General features: G+C 47.5%; 1 protein-coding gene and 1 pseudogene across 1 annotated transcript; both read right to left on the bottom strand.

The window, feature by feature from the left end:
- Positions 1–369: 369 nt before the first annotated feature.
- Positions 370–8,504, bottom strand: LOC109481298 (neurotrypsin-like). Its single transcript, XM_019783830.1, has 13 exons — positions 8,381–8,504; positions 7,814–7,970; positions 7,231–7,409; positions 6,774–6,881; positions 6,073–6,210; positions 5,087–5,218; positions 4,383–4,622; positions 3,668–3,816; positions 3,229–3,317; positions 2,255–2,402; positions 1,755–1,878; positions 927–1,075; positions 370–531 (listed from the first exon to the last, which is right to left on the bottom strand). Exons 1-13 carry the CDS (start codon positions 8,502–8,504, stop codon positions 370–372), a joined length of 1,899 nt encoding a protein of 632 aa, XP_019639389.1.
- Positions 8,505–9,524: 1,020 nt separating this feature from the next.
- Positions 9,525–17,974, bottom strand: LOC109481297 (annotated as a pseudogene).
- Positions 17,975–18,610: the final 636 nt, after the last annotated feature.

Below are 18,610 nucleotides of genomic sequence, written 5' to 3'. Positions count from 1 at the left end.
AGCAAATAATGACTTCCTATTTATAACCGATACCTATGCATACTGCTATGAGCCAATCGAGGGATGTTCTTAAGTAATTTGCTATGAGCATGTGACTTAAATGGAGAGTGCTGTTCCTCCTTAATACGTCGGTGAATATTAGACATACTGGTAAAAATATACGCCAAAAAAACAGTTACTGAAGCAACTGGATATTGGGACGTTTCAGGTAGCATCCACTACCTGTCGTCAGTGACATTGACGACACTGACGACAAGAGTTTTCTGTCACTGACGAAAGGTAGTGGATTCTACCTGAAACGTCTGACCGTTTCCAAAATCACATCCAATTGCTTGAGTAACTGTTTCGGCAGTTCCTCCTTAGCCCAGCTCAGTAGAAAGCCATGACTCTCTGCAGCCAGTCGGAGTAGTCTGTAACGCGGGTGAACACCCCGGGAGTTTTCGGCTCCCCGCACCCGAACCCCCATGACGTCACGCCCCAGAGCACCCACTTCCCGTCATGCTTGCACGACAGCGGACCGCCGATGTCGCCCTGGCAACGGGAGAACAACACAAACAGTTACGTCATGCAAAATACGTTGCATAGAATACGTTAAACACTGCATTGTATTATCATGAAAGGGCCCACCACCCTGCACTAAAACGCGACGGGGGCCGACATCGTCTACCTTTGACCCAGTGTTGACGTCACACTTCAAAGAAGCCACGTGACAAGCCTCACTGGGTCAATCTACTGAGGAAGACCAGAGTGACTGGTCGAAAGCTTTAGGTTAGAGTTTTTGTGTTGGACCAAAACATTTAACTTTAAACACTGTATTGTGTTTCTATCTATGCATTTGTATGACCCTTTCTATTTATCTATGGGCATGTTGGCCTTGAAAAGGCATGATTCTGGTTACGACACCTACGCATGACAATTGCCCCCACCTTGCATGCGTTGTTCCCGCCCCTGACGTGTCCCGCGCACTGCATGCCGGGTAGAAGCTTGTCCCCGTAGATGTACCCGCATAGCGCGTCCTGCAGCAGGGGTACTCGGGCCTTCGTCAGGGTCGTGGGGCGAACCGACCGGTCCGTGTCTGCATGAAGGAACAGGAAATAAGAGATTTATATATGCGTGTGTACATGTATGAAGTAACTGTCCTGCAGCAAGGGTACTCTGGCCTTCGTCAGGGTCGTGGGGCGAACCGACCGGTCTGTGTCTGACAGGAGGAACCAAAAAAGCGCAGATTTTAGACTTCAGGGATTTCAGATGGGTTTCTAGGTATGACTAGGATCACTAGTCATACCGCTTGTATAAAGTAACTTTTTCCCCTGCATCAGCGGTACTCTGGCCTTCGTCAGGGTGGTGGACCGTACAGACCAGTGTCTGTGATTTAGAAAAAAGGGTAAAGTTAACAATAGCGCTAGCCCAATAGCCTTTGAAAGGCCATAGGTAGATTAACTGTGTATTGGAGCCCATCCCACTCCTTCCATTCGTCGCCTTTTACCTCGATTCCTAAACCAAAGACAGGTACCTTGGCGGACTGAGGAAAGTCGTAGTAAGGACCTCTCCCAAGTACACAACGTCTTACCATGTGTAAAAAGGATAAATGTCTCTTTGCTGTTCTGAAATATCTACTAGTACAGTGAGGAAATTTACTCACAACTAACTGAAAGAAACGGTTTTACCGCTATCTAATTAAGTCGGAGAAGGCTATTTTTCTGCCACTCAAAAAACTTAATGAATATGACTAATAAGACAGACGCCTTTCTTACCTGTTCTACCCCATCCACTGACGTCACATTGCGTCCCAACAGGGAACGTCATTTCCGTTTCCGGCAGACAGATGGGCCGTACGTAGTCGGTGAGTCTCGCGCATTCGCCGTTCTTCTTTCGCAACTGCAGGGGGGTTAATCGATTACATGGTAAGGAATTAAACGATGAACGAATAAATAGACGGATGGATGGATGCATCGATGGTATTTATTGTATGTCCTTGCATCATCCAGTAAAAACTTTTGAATTGATATAAAGTCAAGCGGATGTTACTCAATTGTTTTGAGATTATACATTCCATTACGTTTCACGATGACTGAACTGCTTGTACAGGGCACTTTACGTTAGTGTGACATCACAATCGGTCAAAGTTGGTTAAAAGTTAGAGTTAAAAGTCTATATCGTCCCCCGTCCGGACGTCCTTTTTTTTCATCCGTTAGTGACGATTGGTTCAGATATTTAGGACAAAACATTGCCGAAAACCGGATGTGACGTATACCTTGAGCAGTGCTATGTCGTGTTGCCCTGTGACTACGTCATATCCGGGGTGAATGACCGCGGTGTCAATCCGGAAGTCCTGCTCAGTCTTCTCGTCCAGGACGTTGTTATACTCCCCCAGTCGGATGACGTAAGCGTCCTTAGAACGGCTGGGACAAACACACAAACATTTTCGGCGACGTCTCAGGGAGGAGCCTAATGGTACATTAATGTGTGCAGTTCGCAAAAATTCTAGGAATTGTACAGGAATTTTGTCCACAGGCATGTAATGTCCACAGGCATGTCTTCCAGCTCTGTTTGCTGACACACAATCTATACCCACATTCCTGGAAACCCTTGGTAAAACCTGTCTGTGACCCCTGTGCTCGTTCACTATACACTCAGGGGAGGGTAGGAGTGATCTAATGAACTGCGCTGTAATCAACAGGTACCAAGGCTTCCTCAAAATCATGAAATCATGGGTAGGGGTAGAGGTAGGGGTAGAGGTAGGGGTAGGGGTTTATTTATTTATTTATTTATGAAGATTTACCACATTTGTGGAAGGATTGACATAACAGGTGACTACCACCTTTTCAAAGATGTCAACCCCGAGACCAGGCTGTAAGGTTTGAACCACTCACACCGGGAAGGTCCCCTACTCTTTTCGATAAGTGCGGTGGGTTCTTTAACGTGCGTGGACTCTCCCAAACACGGAACCTCCATTTTACGTCCTATCCGAGGGACGTCCCTAGCCAAAGCTAGGTACTCATTTTCACCTGAGTGAAGTGAGGAAAGTTGTGTAAAGTACCTTTCCCAAGGGTACAACGTCGGGGCGCATGTTCGGACTTGTTCGGGTACGACCCGGAATCGAACCCGGGTCTCCCCGCTTCGTAGTCCAGTGATGTACCACTACACCACACGACGCCACGATCAACCGCTTGCGGTTGGGGTTGGGGTTGGGGTTAGGGTTGAGTGATAGAGGCCCTGAGAACTTACTCCATGCAGTGCGCGGCCGTGACGACCCAGCAGTCGTGTACCAGCGTCCCGCTACAGACATGGTTCACGCCTTTGGTCAGCAGCAAAGCCTGTGCAACAAAATGTATCACGGGAGTGTATACACTAGAAAGGTAGCATTTGGAAATTCATGATACCTACGCATTTTCTAGCCTAACAAACTACTGCTCTGCTAAAATGCATATACATGGTGACCAGCCCTTCAACTCTGTCCTACCACTTGCTACATAATGTATTCTAACATCACAGGATGGCTGCTACAGCGCTAGGTATATAAAAAAAAGCTAAAAGCTCCGATTTCTTGTTTTAAGGGTGTATAAATACCAAGGTTCAACCAATCAACCAACCAACCAACCAACCAACCAACGCGGCGTCAATGACGTCACGTGTGTAATGATGACGTATGTGTGACGTCACCCACCTGCCACGGGTGCTCGCCCTTCACCGCTACGTCACCGCTCAACAGCGGGGAGACGCTGGGCGTGCCGCAGGGGATGACGGGACGGGGACGCCTTATTTGGGTGCTGCGTGGCGCGTCACCGACTGGTCTGTCCGACAGGTCAAACTTGTCTGAACAGGACGAAAACAAAAAATGGCCATCATGAGATACACCAACAACAGCAATGGTCGTCTATTAAGGTTAGATGTCGCCGTCCGGATTCCGTGCTTTATCCAGACCCATACTCTGGTTCTGGATAGTCCATGCGTATCCAGAACCATGCCTAGCTCTCTCACCTAGAGCTTGCGACCAGTCACTCTTTCCTTCCTCAGTAGACTGACCCAGTGAGGCTTGTCACGTGGCTTTTTTTACGTTTGACGTCAACACTGGGTCAAAGGTATCTGGTAGACTATGTCGGCCCCCGTCGCGGTTCAGCCTGACTGGGTCAGTCTACTGAGGAAGACCAGAGTGACTGGTCGAAAGCTCTAGGTGAGAGAACTTCTGTGTGTTGGATCTAAAGTTTTAACTCTAAAGATGTAATTACCAATACAGATGAACTTTCATGATAGGTCACAAATTGTATCACCTTGACATCTGCTGACGTTGCACTACCCGTAGCGTAGTACGCGGAGTACGCTGAGACTATACCTTAACCATTGCTATGATATAAGAGATGTTAGGTTGCAAATTGTCTCACCTTCACATCTGCTGACGTTGCAGTACCCGTACCGCCCGTTAGGGTGCGTGTAGCACCACGGCGCCCGGTCGCCATCCGGATTCCGGCAGTAGTTGTGCTGCCCGATTCCGTATTCCGTCTGCGAGTTCTTCCACGAGTTGAACTCCAGATGGGTCGTCTCGTTCCAGAAGAGGCAGGACAGGCCGTCGGTGGTGACGGAGTGGCGCCCGCGGTAGTCCTTACCCCGTCCGCGGAAACAATCTGGGGGGATATTTGAAAAAAAAAACATTGGCAAGGTGATCTTATGGTTAGGGCAGTACACTTAGACTCTAAAGGCTCTGGGTCCGAATCGCTAGCCAAGATGCATGACTGAATACAAATATGACAAAGATTAGAGATCTGCTACAGTTGTCCACTCCGTGTTTTGTATATTCTTGAATAAATAAATAAAAGAATGAAAATATGACCGAGACGGAGGACGATACGGACTACCGGGCACTTTTGACCCGTTGCTGACGTCACGTTTCTTTTACTTTATGTAATTATAGTGGAAATTTAACAGAATGAACACCGAAACACTTGTATCAGTCACTGACCAAACAGTAGACATTACTTATTCTAGCTGTGTAGATTTCACTAAGACTGAATGATACATGGATTAATAAATGAATGAATGAAAGAATAAATGACTGAAAACATGAATGAAAGTTGTATGAGCCACTGACCACAGAACTTCTCGTCGCTGCCGTCCCCGCACTCATCCTTCCCGTCACACAGGAAGCGCGCCGGCAGACATGCGCGGTTAGCACAGATCACCTCGTCATTCCTGCAGTACTTCGGGGGCTCTCTAGGCGGCGCTGAAACAACGGAAGAGATGAATTTTCATTCTAATACTTGTCGAGCTTTTATCATAAAAGCAAACGATTAGACTAGCAGACACGAGAGTGGCTGGAGGTCGAGGGTTTGATCCCTGATTTTGTGTCGTTGAGAAAGGCACCTTACACGACTTTCCTCACTCCACACAGACGTAAAATGGGTAGCTAGGGCTGACTTCGGTTGGGGAGGTAAAAGGCGGTTCAAGGAGAGGGATGGGCTCTGTCTTCCAATATCGTGTCATAGATACAATCTATTAACAACATACTTCCCCTACGGCCTCAAAAAGTCCATGAGACTATCTTCAACCATATCGCATTGTTAAACACTTACATGTGCATTTCGGTATGGCACAGTAGGACCATGTTCCGTGCTTGTCGCTGACGGTGTAACACCAAGGCTTCTCGTCTCCATCCGGGTTACGGCAGAAGTTGTGCGGACCTGGCAGGAACACAACGCACCATCCATCAGTAAAGGTTAGTCATCATGTGATAAAACTAGAAATTTTAAAAGGTAACATTTGCAAAGAAAATATATAATGTTTACCTTGAAATGGTCTAGACTAACAGATTACTACCCTGTTAATTCATATATGTGGTGACCAGCCCCCCAACCCCGTCCTACCACTTGCTACATAACACCACACCATACATGTAACCCAACACCTGCTACGGCACCAGTTGCCATGGTGACAGCCGTCTGGTCCAGGTCTTTGACCTCAATCACTGATCAAAGTTATTAGATGCTATTAGAAACTTCTGACTCTTAAGAGAAATTATTTACTTTTTAATAAAGTTTATCTAATAGTTGGGACTTTGAAAGAATGCCCAAAGCTCACCTAATCCAAGCTGCCCATTCGGATAGTCGCGTGTGTTGAACTTCCGGTCTAAGGTCTCGTTCCAGAACAGACATGTGAGACCACTGATGGTCTCGTGATCATTCCCGCGGTACACCAGGCCTTTCCCGCGGTAACAGTCTGAAATGTAAAAAAAACATGATGTGAGAACACTGATGGTCCGTACAGGCAAATTGGACCCTCTCTGGCCAGCTATCTCCCGGGGTCACATTCCTTTTCAGGCCGATTTCTACTATTTATGCCGCCTGAAAAGGAGTCTGGTGGAGACTAGGCACTTGCCGCGGTCACACGTGAGACCAACAATTGTCTGGTGTTCAGTTATGATTGCCCAGATGAAGACAGCAGGCGGTCACGGAAACGTCAGCTCTTGTTAAAGAGGCGGTTGTGAATAAAGAATTGCTATTCAACCATTCACCAACCTGATTAAATTGTTACCTGATAGGTATCAGAAGACTCAATTTTTCGGTGAGTTACTTTACTGCACCTCATAGGTAATAAAAACCACTATTTATCATAATATGCTAGGCGCGCGCTAGTTATGGCACATTGAACCATTTGTCATACTAACTGTTGTACATCCAAATCCAGGCGTTAATAAATGCTATCTGATGTAAATGCTGCAAGCACATATCCGAGAAACACTATCCGATAGTTGTATTTAGGAAAATGTTTAACTGACTTACTGCACTGCGCCTCGTCGCTCCAGTCCTCGCAGTCGTTCTGCCCGTCACACAGGAAGGATGACGGGATACATTTGCGGTTGATGCACTCGTGTTCGTTTTCCCGGCAGCCTGTGCGAAACGTTTGTAAGATAAGAAACTTCACCAATGTTTCTTGGCTAGTAACCTTCTCCCTGCTGCCTAACCCTGTGGCCAATAGAGAATTGTCAGCCAAACGGCTACTTCAGTGTGCTAAAGGTTAACCTCATCCCTGTTGTCTAACCCTGTCTAAACGGACAGTTACTTTAGTGTGCTAAAGGTTATGAGAAACTAAATTCTTTAATTCAAAAAGGACCTAAGACCTACCTAAGTTACACTTATTGCCCATCAATGGCCTTAGGCCATGGACCTCCATTTGTGAAAAAAGCGTATGAAAGAAAATTATGTAAAATCTTCATGATACCGAACTGCGCATGCTCACCCTGGCGTAGCTTACACTTGACCGCTGCAGCCTCGCCCCGGGAGCAGTCGTGCTGTCCCCACGGCGCATGCGCACACTCCTGTAGAGAGGACTCGGTGCCGACGCACTCCAGATCGTCCAACACGAAGGGCTGACTACCGGCGCCGTAGGAGGAACGGTAGTACGCCTCTTCTGCTCCCCTGTATAATAAAGACAGCGTGATGTCAGTTACTGAGTTAGTGAGTGAGTGAGTGACGTCAGTTACTGACTCTCTACTGAACCACTGGAAAAGAGTTGGGCTGAAATATAAGCACACAATGTACAAATGAAGTGGATCTTTCGCCCTCTCCAGAAACTCGGCAGCTAACCAGCTAACCAGGCTCTGACGTGGAATGAAAACGGGGAGGTTTGTAAACACGTGATTGGTCAAAAATGTAAAAAAAAAGTCTATAGCGTCCCCCGTCCCCAGTGATCGGTATGACGTGACTTACAAAATGTAGCCCATCTCCCTGCAGACGTGATCTTGTAAACACTTGATTGCTCAAAAATGCACAAGAAGTCTATACCGTCCCCCGTCCCTGGTGATGGGTATGACGTGACTTACAGCGTGTAGCCCATCTCCCTGCAGACGACCCCTGCGTCCTTGATGTCCCACTTGTCGTCACACACCAGGCCCCACTCCCCGCGGTATTTGACCTCCACGCGACCTTGACCCTCCGTCTCACCGCCGCGCACGCGCACCTCGAACGGAACGTCAGAATCTGGAAGATACCAAGTGTCTCAGTCACGTGGGTAACAAGTGACCCGTTGACACAATCATTCCAAATGTAAAATTTGATTACGTTTTAGCTGTTCACGGTATAAAAATATTGATTATTACCTAGACTTTCTCAAACTTTCTCAATGATGTAAACTTTATATTGTTGATACATTTTGTCTGACCCTTACCTCTTCCCTCATATTCTCAATGAAAAGCGGCTTGCATGCAGATTTGAGCTTAGAATAGAGAACGGTTCAAGACTTTCCTGTTAATTCATTTTTACTGTTAATTCTTTATTCACGCACTGTCTATGTCTTGCACTTGTCTATAATTTTTGACCAATCAGCCAGGCTGCCCGAAAGTCAGTGTAATCCACTGTAACATTACAGGAGTGAAGGTTTTGATATCTACCGCAGTTTTCCTCGTCTGAGAAATCCCCGCAGTCGTTGACGTTGTTACAGAGGGACAGGTGGTGGATGCACCTCCCCTGCGGACACCGATGGTACGGTCCGTTCGGCAGTTTCTCGCAGTCCATGTCTGAGGAAACAAGTGCTTTTAAAAAAAGCTGGCATTTCGGCGCGCTATCACGGTGACACGTTGTACATCTAAGGAAAAATACGGCTGTTGAGATTAAAAATATCGTATCCAGAACCATGCCTATCTAGTTCTATATCCAGAACCGTGTCTGAACATGGTACTGGATAAAGCATATGGTTCTGGATACAAGCGGGAAGGACCTGAACGAAATGCCTTAGCCTGGTATTCAAACCAATTATGATATTTTTTCCAGCTGCCGATTCTCGTCCAAATATTTGTGGAAACTATTAGTAAGCAGCTATACACAATACCGATAGGTTTCCATAGCAGACTGGAAATTCCTTCCAACTGCCAATTAGATCCCAAACATATAATACCAGTCATACATGGGCAATACCAGTCATTGCCCATGCATCCACTTCATATGTCGCTCCACATGCCTTTGGTAGTTTTCCTATAGTCTTTTCGTGCGCATACGAAAGGGGTAGCAACTTTCTGTGCCATATGGTATACGGTATGGTGGTACTGTCAGTATTACCTGGTTGGTGGATCCTCTCGTAATGGTCCACAGACGGTTTCCCAGAACTGACCAACCCGCCAACCACTTGGACAGGTTTGGACCTGAACATGAGAACAACACCAGGTAATAATGTCATCCATTTTAATATGGACCGAACGTAAGTGAGTAGATGGTTTTAATAATCTCGAAAGGGAACATTTGCAAAGCAAATACATTAAGTTTAACTCCCCATGGTCTAGCTCAACAAACTACAGCTCTGCATTTATTATTATACGCAAACTCGTTGACTATGGTGACCACCTCTCCAACTCAGTCCTGCCACTTGCTACACAATACAATCCAACACCATAGGGTGTTTCCTACAGGACCACTTACCACGGTGACAGCCGTCTGGTCCAAGTAATTGACCTTTTTTTCGTTTGGAACGAAAGAAGAAGAGAAAACAGAGCAAAAACAACATTACACAGAAGGAACGACAAGTATTTTTTACAGTAAAACTCACACGAGATCGCATGACCGGGAGGCGCGATGATAGTCGAATGAGCGGCAGATGAAGTCTGTCGTCTCTGAGCAGATCTGCATACACCTCTCCACGTCCACGTTCATGTACCCAACCTCGTACAGCGGCACCTTCAGCCCAGACTGCCGGGTCACGCGGTACGAGTTAAAGAAATTATCTGTGGGGAAGAAGACGAGATGTCTGTGGTTGTGGTGATTTTAGATTCGTTGTCGGCCAAAAGTGGCACTGGTCATTGAGATAATTAGAGGATCATAGAGATTTAGGGCTTCAACTCCCTTTCTCTCTATCCCTCTCTCTCTATCTCTATCTCTTTCTCTCTGTCTCTATCTCTATATATCTTTCTATATTTCTGTCTCTCTCCGTCTGTCTCTGTCTCTCTCCCTCTCTCTTTCACTCTCTCTTTCACTTTCTCACTCTCTTCTCTCTCTCCCCCTCTCCCCCCCTCTCTCTCCCCCTCTCTTTTCAGTCTCATGAAAAAAGGAAGACGTTACCACAGTTGGCCTCGTCCTCCCCGTCAGCACAGTCCCGGTCCCCGTCACACCGGAACTCCTCAGGCAGGCAGCTGGGGGAAACAGTTAACATTTCCTGGTTAGGACTTATAGTATCCAGAACCGTGCCTGTCTAGCTGTTTGTCTGAATGGGTTTTGGTTAGGGTCAGGGTTAGGGAAAAGAAGCAACATTTCCTGTATGGTTAGGTTTCTGGTTTTCGCTACAGACTGCCCTATGTTAATTTCCTTAAGTACATGGTATGTCTTTTCGGTACACCTAAAGTTACATACGTATTTTATACACCTATATTTTCCCTAGGTACGTGGTGTTTCTGGAGTCTTAGTTACATACGTATTTCATGCCCTATATTTTCCTGACGCACATTATATTTCTGAAATTTATTACCCTATATTTTCTTTACGTACTGTTTTACCTACATGGTATTTCTGTTGTCGCCCCTACACCGGATCTCGTTCTGCTTGCACTGCGGTCCAAACGCCCTGGCGGCATGCCCTGGTATTACAGGGAAGAGCACAGAGTTAACAAGGAAAAACACGGCGTTGACAAGGAAAGAACATGGCGTAAACAAGGTTCTTTCAAGGGTAAATTGGTAGGTGAATAGAAAGATCGATAATGATGTAAAAATTGATTGCTTGGCTTTTATTTCTCACCGTGTGCAGGCGGGTGCTCACATCTAGGCACCCCACACTCCCGCCTCTGCACCCTCCCCTCCCTGACGTAACACCAGGGAGCCTGCCCACCCCCGGGATTCCGGCAGAAGTGGTGCGGTCCGATCCCCGCCTTGCCGTTAGGGTGCGTGAACACGTTCACCTGGACAGACAGTACAATTACCTTTTGTCATAGAAACCATTTGTAGTATCACGTAGACTTTCATATCATTGTACCTTCCTTTTCATACAGGTTGTTTGTGCATGTATCTGCAATTAACCCAGCAGGGTTCATATGAGTTCACCGGAACATTGGAACAGGGTTATGTTCTATTTGGGTCATCGGCACGGAACATGTGTTCCTTTTCGGAGTTCCCCGAGGTCATTGGAACATAACGAGTTATTTTGAGATTTTTTTTTTTTTGGAACAGGGTCGTGTTCTATTTGAGTCACTTTAGGTCTATTTTGGTCAACGTCACCTGGCTTTATGATGATGATTAATAATTCACCTCCAGGCCCAGCGTCTCCTCCGCGTCCCACGCCAGGCAGGGGCGCCCCCTGGCGTCTTTGCTGTGCGCTCCACGGTACCGGGATCCGTCCCCGGAGTAGCAGTCAACTGTAGAATACGACATGAAAAGGCAATCAGACATGGCAGACTTCACCCCCTTACCCATACCCGTGAGCTTTCTAGTCCCAGAGAAACATATACCAGCACTACCAGAATAACAGTCAACTGTAGGTCACAAAACAACAGGGTAGTCAGAGATGGCAGACTTCACCCCCTTACCCATACTGTCGAGCTTTGGGGTCCCAGAGGCAAATATTGCAGCAATGTCGGACTGACAGTCAATTGTAGATCGGACAACAACATCAGACATGGCAGACTCCACCCCCTGAACCATACATGCCACTATTCCGAGTCTCAAAACGTACCGTCGCACTCATGTATGTCGCAGTAGTCATAACCAGGCTGTTTGGGGTCTCCCACGTAACACCAGGGCCGGAGGTCGCCGTCAGGGTTGCGACAGTAATTGTGCTGTCCCAGGCCGAACTCACCCTGAGGGTACCTGGAATGATACCAATATATAACGCCACTGCAGTTCCAGAACAAGAAGCTAGGGGGCTCAAACTCATGCCATTTCATTCCCAGCACAAGAGCTATCTACCATGTAAATTTCGTGACCCTAGTATGTATAGATCAAGAGATATCAAAACCGGAAGTTCAGCTGCAGTACCATAGGAAGCCACCAGGGGGCCAAAATCTAATCATTTTGAGGTCTCATCAAAGCCTTTTTGAGTTATCGTGTACACATACACAAACACACACACACACATAAACACACACACACACACACACACACACTCACACACACACACACTCACACACACATACACACACACAAACACACACACACACACATAAACACACACACACACACACACACACACACACACACACACACAAACACAGACACACGAACGCCAACGAAAACATAACCTTCTTGGCAAAGGAAATAAACCGTTGATGTACCGCAGGGTGTTGTACTTGGTCCCGACCATCTCGCTCCACATGAGGCAGGACTGACCGGACAGCGTGCGGCTGGCCCGCCCGCGGTAAGACTCGCCTCGCCCCGAGAAACACTCCTCAACCTCCCGCTGGTATGATACTGCAGGTAGGGGTAACATACCAAATATTTACAGAGCAAATGCATGATATCTATCTTCATATTGTCTGGCCTAACAAACCACTGCTTTGTTTATTCTTGTTAATACTCAAATACAAGAGGTAAGCGGTTAAGTTTACTAAAACACATTAAAACATGGTTACCACAGGGTGTCTGCTACAGCACCAGTGGTGTCTGCTACAGCACCAGTTACCATGGTGACAGCCTACCTTCCTTGGGCAGACAGACGACTCCGGCCACCTCCTGTCTGTCACAGTCGTGTTTACCCCAGTCGCTATGGAGACATTCCATCAGAGTGTTCTCGTTCCCAGTGCAGTTCACGTCGTCCATGAGGAAGTCCTTCCGCCCGTCCCCGAACCGAGACCACTTCGCCTCCATTTTGGATCCGCTGGGGGAAATGATTACAAAATTCTGTTTTTGTCATATGTCTGCTACATCTATCTACATATACGTCGTTTCTCTGAAGCAGCGCGCGAATCGCGATCGGCAAAAGCAACAACGTCATTTAAAGATATTCGAAACCTCATTATCAACCCTCGGGTTCGCATGCAACACCACTTGCCACCAGAGTACTAATTGAGTAGTCAAATAGTTCAATAGCGACCCTGCCTCTGGACCAAGAGGTTGGCGTACCCGACATGTACGCTACTAGAAAGGTCCACAGTCCATAGCTACATATATATAGTTTACTGCACTTTTTGAGAAGATCCAGGGGGAGTTTCCCTGATGGAATCGACCGGTAAATGCTATGAATACACATCTCTATTCTTTCTCACGACCAGTGGAATAGTGGCTTCAGTGTGCTAAAACTGGTTCGATATCACTTCCACGTTACTCCTGACCAGTAAATGTACAGTTTGTGACTGTGAAAGTGCCCTGCTTACTTGGCGAACCCCATCATCCTGCAGACGATATCTGCGGCCTTCTTGTCCCAGTTGTCGTCACAGATCACGCCCCAATTCCCGCCTTTCGGCCGCAGCTCCACACGGCCTCGGTTTGGTGCCAGACCGCCGTTCAACCTGGAAACATTCGTGACGTCATGAGTAACGTCATGAGTGACGTCATAAGTAACGTCTCGACTTCATGAGTAACGTCGTGACGTCATAAAAATCTTATTTTCATAAATTTCATTCGAATTTCACTTTTGATACTTTCTATTCGGTTCTAGTAAACAAGGTTGGCACATAAAATGATTTATATGACTGTCACACAACGTGAGTGTTGGCGTTGCATATCCGAAGATATGCAACGCCTCGGTCAAATCTACGTTCTTGGATACGCGAAGACTATCCAAAACCTTGCCTGATCCTATCCCTGACCCATTCAGGCATAGAACTAGATAGACACGATACGATAGGGCCTACTTTTAAATAGGAATTTATCGTACCTCATTTCCCAGGCCTCGGCTCTCGCTAACGTCCCAGTCGGCATGTTGTTTATCTTGGTCTCGCTAGGTGGCGTGCCGGCGCTCCTCCTCCTCTTGGCACCAGTCGCCTCCGCCTCCATCAGCCGCAGCCTCAAGTCGTCCAGCTCGCCGCTCAAGTCGCGAATCAGCTTCGTCTTCTCGCCCAGGTCTTGTCTGCACTCCCTGAAGGACGATCTGCACGCCTTCTGAGACGCGTCATCTGAGCAATCAGAGAATCCGTTTAATTCTAACACGTTTGGGGAAAACTTGAGAAATTTATTTAATTTTAACGCAAACTTTTGCATATGATTATATTTAGGGAGTGCAGATGGATCACGAACCATAATGCGATCATTGGACGGCATTGGAGGCAGTAAGAAGACTAGCATCATTCATTGTTATTGGATAGAATGTCACAGACATCATCGCTTTTGAAAGACTATCGAAAGACCATTAACGTTGAGATATAGTTGCTAAAGCTATCATTTTTGGGCGTCCGTCTATAGTTCAGTGGCCTCCGGGGTCTTTCAATGGCCAAAGTCTTCTTATGGTCGATGATCTTCAGGGTCAATGATCTTCAGGGTCGCTATGTGACCCATAGGTGACTCTCAATGATCCCAATGTCTAAGGATGGAAATGGCTCTGGAGAGTAGCCCACAGTTGTTAGGCTAATCTGTTCCCAAGGACGGCAGCGTGGTTGGTTCTTTCGCGGGCTGTGAGGCCACATGCGACCCGGGTGTAATCGGTCGTTTTACGGTGATTTAGTCCGCACGTGTCCGGGCTCGTGCCGAACCCAAACGTCACACTCCCCCGCGTGTCCTGACTCGTGCAGCCCCGCCCCAAACGTCAGTTCCCGGCCTAACGAGTCCCACATGCCCCCGGGCCGCTAGCTATAGCCTGAATGCCAGCAGAGCCATAGCAGAGGCGAGGACCAGGCCCGTGAAGGCCCTGAAAGCTAGCATGTAGTCCCTGGAGCTGAGGAGCTGGCCTGTGTATTCCCTGAAAACAGTCTGGTATCCAGGCTAGCATGTTGGCCCTGGAGCCGACGCTCTGGAAGCAGTCTGATGATGTCTGATGTCCAGGCTAGCTCGTCGGCTCTAGAGCCAAGGAGCTGGTCTGTGAAGGCCCCAGCTGGGAACAACCTGGTGCCCAGGCTACAGTGTCGTGCAGAACTAGACACCACGTGGAGCGGCCCAACCCGCGGAGGCCGCCGGAGCGGGATGAACTCTTGACTCTGCCACGTGCTGAGAACCTCGACTCGGGCGGCGACTTTCAACCCAGCTGCCCTGGGCAGGGTCAGAACCGAGAACCGCTCACCGCTCAGCCTGCCAAACCCGAGCTGGAACCGCCACAGTTGTGTCTTGGTCAAATTGAGCGAGACGCTTCACTAGGGCAGCACGTGTGCCAGTGAACTTGGTGCCAACTTCAGGGTTTCAGTCGTTACCTCCGTGCTGTGGTGTAATGCGTTTAATACGAGTTTTCCAGCACCCAGCTTTGATTAGAAATGCACCGCATGGAAGGGACGTAAAGCCAGAGATACCGTGTTTAAGGACAGTCACACTCCAAACATGTCATCGAAAAGGGAAGGGGGCTGTCTCAGTGTGAGTGAATGAAGCCTAACAGAGTAACAGTCACGCAGGTTGTACTATGCAAAACTGTTACGCCTAAAAACAAATCTAGATGGATGGCCTTACTACGGGGCTACACGAGGTCATTACAAAAGCCTCTTGCGCCCCAGGAGCGGCCATACTCAGCATTACTCACCGTTACTCCTACACTTACTATGTGCGAGTTCTTCCAAACCAGGCATGCGCAGTCGCTACCCACCGGGCAGCAGCCTAACCTCTAACGACCGGTCACATCCGTCACCGGGGTTACGTCAGTCACCATGGTAATCGTCGCCGGGGTAACGCCTGTTGCCATGGCAACGCGGGCACGTGTGGAGAGGAAAGAGAACGTCTGTGATCCTCAGATACTTTTGAACTTTTGTGTAAAAGTACTAGTTAACGTTTACAACGCTTGTTTGATTCTACACTTTGACGTGACCAGTTCAAAATTTCTCGACCGAAAAGGAAAGAAACGAAAAATCCTTTCTGCTGCCTAGCACTAATGTCCAAGCAGTTTTTTCGGTGGAGCTAAGACAGTATCAAAAAGGTGGGGAAATGGATACAGACTGGCCAATTTGATAATGTGTTATCCCCACCGAAAGATCTGCTTGGAGAATACCTAGGACGACCTCGTGGACCACCTCGTTGCCTTTTAGAAATCTTCAGTTTCTTTCTCTGGCCATACTGGCTTACTCCAATTAAGGAGGTTATAAAACGCCATTGGCTTTAAAGAAACATGTTCTGAGAAGTTCAAAGTGGTTGAAAGTTGTTGTTCGCTGAAGACGGCAGATGCCTGAGGTTGACCCACAGCGGCCAGAGGCGACCCTCCCGGGGTTTTATGGTGACTACAACTTTTCATGTACCGTGACCTTGACCACAGGCCCCGTGACCTTGACCCCTCTGCCCGACACGTGTCCTGCTGACCACGCGGTGACCTGACCTCGCCACGTGACTCTAGGCCGCACGTGTCAGCGAACGTCCTCTCGGATGGAACCTCAAGCAAGCCTTTTAGGTCCCATTTTTGAGGAGGGCCACTTCCCAATGACGGTAAAAGAACTCGCTACAGGCCAGGGTAGGGGTGAGTCTCCACCAAACTCCTTTTGCAGGCAAATGGAGCTTCTCTGACCGGCTACATTCTCTGGCCAATTATATCCCGTTTGTAGGCCGATTTTTACTATTTCTTCAGCCTGTAAAAGGAGTCTGGTGGAAATTCGTAGGTGTCCTTCCTGGTATAACAGGATCAAACCGTTACAGTCCGGTCTTGTCAGCTTGTACCTACTGTACACAACCAGGAGTGCACGGGTCAGCGAACCAGAGGCACGTGTTCTCGTGAGTCTGTGCCTGCTGTGTGCAGCTCTGCAGGTGCGGGTCGCTTTCAATTTGAAAGGACACTGGACATTCGTGAACTCCAGTGAACTTTTATTAACGAAACACTGGCAGCAGCCCATGAAGACGCGTGCAGTGAGGTTCGATCGTGTACTAATGGTAGCGTGCTCGGCCTTGAACCGAGAGATTCCGGGTTCGAATCTTACCCATGTCACCGATTGGGAAAGGCACTTTACATGACTTTCCTCACTTCACGTTCCGTTATGGGGCAACCGTGTTTGGGGAGAGTTGTTACGTTACGTTCACGATCTCGAGAACGTTAAAGAACCCACCGAACTCATCGGTGTGAGTGGTTCAAACCTCACGGCCTGGTCTGCAGCTTGTACTTACATGAACAAAACTGGTGTGTTACGACTAAAATTAGTAAAAATGCGGTTTACCGGTTATGTGAAACAAACAAACAAGGAACTGACCTTGTCTTGAGAGCTGTCCTCTGTAGGCGTCCGGGTGACGTAAGCTGCTGGCGTAGCGGGTGTGGGCCGCCCACGGCTAAGGAGGAACAACACAAGCGTCTTTAAGTGTCACAAAAACGTCTTCAGGTGTTTCAAAACGTCTTTCGGTGATTCAGAATGTCTTTTAGGCGTTAAACAAGCGTTTTGGGGGTTACCTTTTTTTGCAAACAGGAGGTATAGTAATAATACATACGACACAGCAAATGCAATAAAATGCCAATGCATATCAACATGTTATATCAATTTCCTTTTTCTGTAGATTCTAAATTTTCTGAACACTTTGTTTATTTCTATGCATTATGTTCTTGTAGATTACGTTGTTCATGAATTTCATTTCCTATAAGCTACCAATGCCATCGTGTCAACCCTCCTCACTCAGGTGTAGGAACTGACATGGACTCCCATTGTCTCTAGAGACAGAAGGATGCCAACAAGCTACCAATGCAAGCTTGCAATCTCTCTTGATTTGACAGAAGTACACTTTTGACTCTCGCTAAACCATATCACTTGCATCTAAGACATACGTCTTCTGGATTTCCGACATGTCGCGTCTTGACCTTTCCCAAATGTCAAGGTCACGGCACATCAAAGCATCCCGCACAGGAGATATCCCGGCAACACCTACGCAACAATTACCCACAAAGCCCCGCGCCCCATTAGCGGCGACATCAAAGGTGTAGATAAAGGTCAAGGTGACGGGTAACTGGTCCATCTTCGTCAGGAGAACGGCAGGCATGGACGACAAGGTGAGAGGAGCAAGCAGAAACATATGTTCCGGGACAATTAACAGGGATTATCTATACAGCTGAGACAGTAACATTTCCAAAGCAAATGCGTAATGTTTACCTTCGCATATGGTCTGCTTTGTTAATTCTTACTCAAACACATTCATGTATATGGTGACAGGAGTCTAAATCCCTCCTACTATAAAATTGCAACATTATGTACCCCAACATCAGCGACCATGGTGAGAGACAGTCATTGACCAGGTCAGAGGTCACTGTTTGGAGAAGAAGAAGAAGAAAATGAGCAAAAACAACATGTTTTCCTTCGGTAAATATAGCAAGAAGAGAGAAAAAAACACCCAAAGAAAATGTATTTCTGAGAAAGCTTTACTTTTGGCCCACCCTGGAGAAATCCCTGATATGATCTCCTGTGGCAATTTGCACGTCTTGTCCCGCACTAAGTGTTACTAAGTGTTCCTAAGTGATCTTCAGGGTCCTCGTTACCGGCGGTAAGTCAGGGTATCACTCATCCAGGACCACACCGCATGGAACTGATTCTACCAAGCGCCAGGGGTGAAATGGACGGGGAGTTTACTCACTTCTCGTGACAAGAAGTGAAGAACTTCGTGGATGTAGGTTAGAGGTAA

The sequence above is a fragment of the Branchiostoma belcheri genome, unplaced genomic scaffold, assembly GCF_001625305.1.
Source record: "Branchiostoma belcheri isolate BF01 breed outbred unplaced genomic scaffold, Haploidv18h27 scaffold55, whole genome shotgun sequence".
NCBI classification, from domain to species: domain Eukaryota; kingdom Metazoa; phylum Chordata; class Leptocardii; order Amphioxiformes; family Branchiostomatidae; genus Branchiostoma; species Branchiostoma belcheri.
Note: the sequence above shows the minus strand (reverse complement) of the source record. Positions and strands in the feature narration are given on the sequence as shown.